The 5,647-nt window shown below is 56.5% G+C and overlaps 1 protein-coding gene across 1 annotated transcript; it reads right to left on the bottom strand.

The window, feature by feature from the left end:
- Window positions 1-377: 377 nt before the first annotated feature.
- Window positions 378-4,960, bottom strand: LOC114688794 (vacuolar protein sorting-associated protein 52 homolog). Its single transcript, XM_028863306.2, has 10 exons — window positions 4,775-4,960; window positions 4,276-4,431; window positions 3,727-3,845; window positions 3,114-3,247; window positions 2,828-2,922; window positions 2,636-2,743; window positions 2,413-2,478; window positions 1,572-1,683; window positions 1,244-1,362; window positions 378-1,092 (listed from the first exon to the last, which is right to left on the bottom strand). The coding sequence occupies exons 1-10, from the start codon at window positions 4,958-4,960 to the stop codon at window positions 946-948; spliced, it is 1,242 nt and encodes a 413-aa protein (XP_028719139.1). The 3' UTR covers window positions 378-945.
- Window positions 4,961-5,647: the final 687 nt, after the last annotated feature.

Below are 5,647 nucleotides of genomic sequence, written 5' to 3'. Positions count from 1 at the left end.
CCACATCGTGAGGAAATGTATCAAAGGGTGGCAGCGTCAGGAAGGTTGAGAAGCTCTGTTCTGCAGTTCACTGGGCACATCAGCAGGGCAGCAGGAAGGGCCACATGGAAAAGACAAGACGTATGCTCTGGAGCCAGGTCCACCCCGGCCCCATATGGGTGCAGGGGGGCAGGCCCTCCCCTCAGAGGAGCTGTGACAGCCACTTAGGGGCTCAGACAGACAATCCCAGACGTGTGCACTTTCCCACGGTAGCCTCAGGACAGGGCCCAAAGCTGTCCATGTCCCCAGGCCTTGTGACATGTGCCACCTTCCTGGAGAGCTACAGAGCAGTCCCTCCTAAGCAACCCAGCCACCGTGGGTCAGAAACAGTGAGGGACCGAGGTGACCACCCCGCCTTCTTCCTCATGCCCCCCAGGCTGGGAACCGGAGAGGTCTACAGGAAATAAATGCTGGAGAACTTGAAGGTGTCAGGACAAAGGAAGGGATGCTGTCACAGTACATTAAGTGCTTATTATTGCCTACAGACAGACAGACAGACAGCCTGAACCCCCAGCCAGTAGGTTATGGGTTAGTGTTCAAGTGGAGACCGCAGACGACCAAGCTACAAGAGAGGGAAGGCCGCCTCCACTGCCCTGTCCTAAGATTGAGAGTCGATCAGAGACTGAGGTGTGGGAGCTTTCACAGGTGTGCACGCACAGGGGAGGAGGGACAGGGACAGGAATGATAATGTCCCCTCCACGTCCAGGGAGGAGCAGACTTGCACACTCTGCTGAGGCAGAATCCTGCAGTGGAGGCCGGTGAGGAGTGTGGGAGCCTGAGAGACAACAGGAAGGGAAGGGGACCCAGGGGACGGAGTGTGACATGCAGAGCCCGTGGGAGCCGTCAGGTCCCAGTGTCAGTGCGTGACATTCAGAGCGCATGGGAGCCGTCACCCCGGGGACCCAGTCAGAAGTTGGGCTTGTGTTTCTTGAGCTCCACCATGAGGTGATGAATGTTGATGAGCTCTGCCCTGGCCGGCAGCGCCCGGAGCTGCGGCTGTGCCAGCACCCGGTGGAAGCGATGGTAGAGCTGGATCAGCTGGGTCAGCGCCCCCTGCACAGAGGGGAGTCGGGGGTCAGACAGACCGGGGCAGGACGGTCAGAGCTTCACAGCTCAGACATAGCTGGTCGCTGACCTTCCCAGAGGAAAGAGCGAGAAAACACCCAAGCGTGGGACACGGGCAAAGGGCTGGGGTGGCAGGCACCTGGATGATGCTGGTTCCATTTTGAAAGTTGGTGAAACTGCGCATCACATCCTGACTCAGAGACTCCACGGAGGCCTTCCAGGAACTCCCAAAGCCCCGGATCAGCTGAGTGACTCGGGCTGCCACAGGAGGACAGAGGGTGTCAGAGAGTGACCAGGCCTGGGGACCATCCACCCCGGCAAGGTCTGCCCGGGGCACAGCCATGCTCACCATCAAGCTGGGCTTCCCTGCTACCCCCCAGCCAGGTCTTCCCCGCTGTGCCACCTGTAAGCTGCACCTCACTGTCCTTTCCAGTCACATCCCCATGGTCCCTGACAACAGCTCATACCTTCTTCCCCTCGAAGTCGGTCGGCCTGTCCTCGCTCAATCAAACCTTCAGCCTCCTTCACAAAGGCCACCAGACCCCCGAAGCAGGGAGACAGCAGCTCTTCAATGAATTCCTACAGAGACATGCAAGTCCAAACAGAGTCAGGAGTCCAGGGGACAAAGGACCCCAGCCTGGACTGGGACGACTAGGAGGTGACGCTCCACCGAGTAGCCGGCCTCCGTGAGCTTCCACTTTTAGGTGGTGGTCTGACAAGGTGTAGAGGAAGACCGAAGGATTGCCTCTTCCAAAACCAAGAGCCGATGAGCTGGCTCAGGGGGAAGAGCTGGCCACTGGTCCCCAGAACACAAAGTGGAGAAGCAAGAGAGGAGCCCAGTCCTGAAGTTGTCCTGACTCTATGTGCTTCAAGACATATGCTGCACACGTGCTCATACATACATGTAGACACACACATAGACACACATACACACACACATAGACACACATATACATACACACATACACACATAGACATACACACACACATAGACACACATACACACAGACACACACATAGACACACACACACACATACACACACACACACACACATACACACACACACACACACACAGACACACACACATACACATAGACACACTAATAATCCCCTGCAGAGCAGAACTGGTTGTTTTGACATGTGCACACACATACATACACAGTTATAGTTTTATTTTGCTGTTAAGTTATTAACAACATAGAAAAAATTAAGTGAACCAGACGAGCAACAAGGCAGTGAGTCGTAATGGCTGCACACTGAGGTCAGCCCAGCAGCACCAGGTCTCCCTCCACGCCCAGGCCCTACCTGTGTGCGAGCATTGAGCAGCTGCTGAAAGCTCTCCACCTCCTTGCTGTCCTCAGCTGCCCGCTCCTGAGGAAGACACCAGGAGGAGGAACTTGGGAGCTGCCTCAGGCCAGCACCCCCACCCCATCCAGTCAGGCCACCCTGCAGACACTGCCAGAATCAGGGCTCAGGCACTGAACTGTGAGGCTGACAGCCCTGGGGACCCCCGGGGGAGCAGCCTTACCATCAGCACACCCAGCATCATGTCGTAGTTGTTGATCAGAAACACAAGCTGCTCCTTCCTGGAGGAGAACTCCGCAGCCACTTGGAGGACAAAATTCTCCACCTCCACCTGCACAAGCCACACAGAGGCAGGAAGGAGAAAGCCAGATCACAGGCCCCGCCCCCTGAGGGAAGTCTGTCCTGCCAGCCCCACCTGTAACTGTCCCAGCAGCTGCAGGGTGCGCTCATTGGGGATGGTCTGGTTGATGCTCACAAGCTCAGAGGAGAACTCAGCATAGCGGCTGTGATCTAGGAGCAGGTGGGAAGACTCCCATCAGCCTGCCTGGCAGACACAACCTCCCAGCTGCCTCTGCAACTCCTGTCCCCAGTCCCTCCCTCCTCCTGCAGTGACCACCCCACCACTGAGGGTGACCACCCCACCACTGAGGGTGACCACCACACCACAGAGTGTGGCCACAAGATCCCCTCGTGACCCTCACCAGCCCTCACATAGTGGGGCCGAGTGTCCAGGCCCCCAAGGCGCTGGGGGTCGGTGCTGCGGACACTCTGGACATTCATCTCCAGGATCAGCTCAAAGCGAGGCCACAGCAAGGCAAGCACCTGCTCCCAGTACCTGTGTGCTTAATCAGAATCACAGGTCAGCTGGCTGGGGTGCTGGCAGGTCTGGAGAGTGCAGGGCTTCAGGGGAATTGTGAGCGTGTGTGCGTGCCTGCGTGCATGCGTGTGTGTGTGTGTGTGTGTGTGTGTGTGTGTGTGTGTGTGTGTGTATGTGTGTGTGTATGAGCGTGTGGCCGATGTTGCCTCTGGGACACACACACAGGAGGGGGAAGGATATCAGGTGAGGAAGAGTCAGGGTCAGGATGGAGTTGTCTGTGTAAGATAAAAGGCTGGAGCTTGGCCGGGCGGTGGCAGCACATGCCTTTAATCCCAGCACTCAGAAGGCAGAGCCAGGTGGATCTCTGTGAGTTCAAGGCCAGCCTGGTCTACAGAGCAAGATCTAGGCACCAAAACTATACAAAGAAACCCTGTCTCGGGGGAAAAAAAAAAAAAAAAGCTGAAGCCTTTAGGCTCCCAGGCCCGGGGCTCAGTGACCTGTCCAGGGCAGGGACATCCCTCTTGGCTGCGATGTTGCGGAATCGGAGAACGATGTGGATACAGAGGAAAACAGCAATGGCGTCGTAGCAGTCGGCCAGGTAGGACTCCAGGTGTTTCTGTGACACAGCAACAGGCAGGCAATGGAATGTCAGTTTGCTGTTCGGGTGGCTGTGAGCAAACGGATGGACATTTCTACGGGACAAGGCCCTGGCTAGGGAGACCCCTCCTTCCCTGTCCACAGGCACCTCCAGGGGCCCTGACTTGCTCACAGGCCTCCACTCTAATTTCCTCACAGCAGAAGCCAGGGCTGAGCTTGGGATGGAGGCAAAGGGCCAGGATTTAGAGGTGTTGCTCTCTGCTGTGGAAAAGCAGAGGAAGTAACAGGATCCCCGAGGTCTGAGGGTTCCCTAGGGGGTCATGTTGTGAGATAAAAGGTTTACACTCTTTAGAACGGGACACCCCTGATTTCAAAACTGCCGCTTGTGACCCCGTTGGCTGTGGATGAGCCCTGAGAATGGAGGGTAAAAGACAGAATCCGGGGCTTACCAGAGTCATGGCGAGTGTGCGGCCCATGACAGCATGGAACACGTCATGAGCAGCTGGGCCAGATACGACAAAGAATTCACAGATGAAAAGATATTCACGGCAGGAATTGTGGAGGAGGGCGTAGTGCTGACTGCGGAAGAGAGCCTCGAATGGATACTATGGGGCAGAGAGAAGGGTGGGGTCGGACACTGCCCCGTGGATGTGGGGTCTCAGCACATCTCAGGATACGAGAGCTCAGAAGACCCCACACACCTGACCTCCAGGCTGGGAGGAGCGTCCTGAACAGGCACTGAAGAGGGCCACAGGACACAGGAACGCCCTCCCCCTGGCTGCTCCTGCCCCCACATCCTCTTCAACCCCTGACAGTCACCCCATGAGCAGTCTCCCTCTGTGTGCCTCAGTGCATGGCTCCTAGTCCCCCACATCACAGCAGGCCAGGGAACCCCAAAGTCCCCACCTGAGGGGATTCAACCCCAACCACAGAGTAGGGTCGTCCTACCCTCTGCTCTCCACACTGGGCAGTGTGGGGCACCAGGATGGGGGCCTCGAGTTCAGTGGGGGAGATGACAGCACCCCGGGTCCCCAGGGTGAAGATGGTGTTCCTGCTTCGGAGGGACGGCTTCGAGAAGAATCGTGACCAGGTCAGAGTCAGGGAAATCACCGAGACCGACCACACCAGGCCCATGGAGCCAAGACCTGAGGGACCCCAGAAGCTAACTCTGACCGGGACACCTGTCTTGGTTAGGGTTTCAATTGCTGTGAAGAGACACCATGACCAAGGCAAGTCTCATAAGGAAAAACATTTAATGGGGGGAGCTACAGCTTCAGAGTTTTAGTCCCTTGTCATCATGGTGAGATATGGCGGCATGCAGGCAGACCTGGTGTTGGAGGACCTGAGAGTTCTACATCTTTTCCAAAAGGCAACAGGAAGTGGTCTCTCTCACCGGGTGTGGCTTGAGCAAAGGAGACTCAAAGCCCGTCCCCACAGTGACACACTTCCTCCAACAAGGCCACACGGACTCCAACAAAGTCAGACCTCCTAACAGGGCCCCTCTCCCTGTGGGGGCTATTTTCTCTCAAATCACCACAACACCCCTTTCCAGAACCAGGGCCTCAGTCACCTGACACCTGTAATGGGCATCAAGGAGTCTACAAACCCTGTGGGAGGAGAAGCCTTTGCTCTCACATCCTCATAGGTTCTGTCCCACAGAGAGGGTGAAAAGCCGTGAGCCTGGCCCGAGGTTTCCTGTCAGGATATCTTTCTTTACTACGTCTTCCCAGAAATAGAGAGGCAGAGGCAGGTGGATCTCTGCCAGCTTCAGACCAGCTGGTCTTATCTACATAGAGAGTTCCAGAACATCCAGGCCATCAG

The sequence above is a fragment of the Peromyscus leucopus genome, chromosome 16_21, assembly GCF_004664715.2.
Source record: "Peromyscus leucopus breed LL Stock chromosome 16_21, UCI_PerLeu_2.1, whole genome shotgun sequence".
NCBI classification, from domain to species: domain Eukaryota; kingdom Metazoa; phylum Chordata; class Mammalia; order Rodentia; family Cricetidae; genus Peromyscus; species Peromyscus leucopus.
The sequence above is the reverse complement of the archived record's forward strand: the minus strand, read 5'-3'. Positions and strand labels throughout refer to the sequence as shown.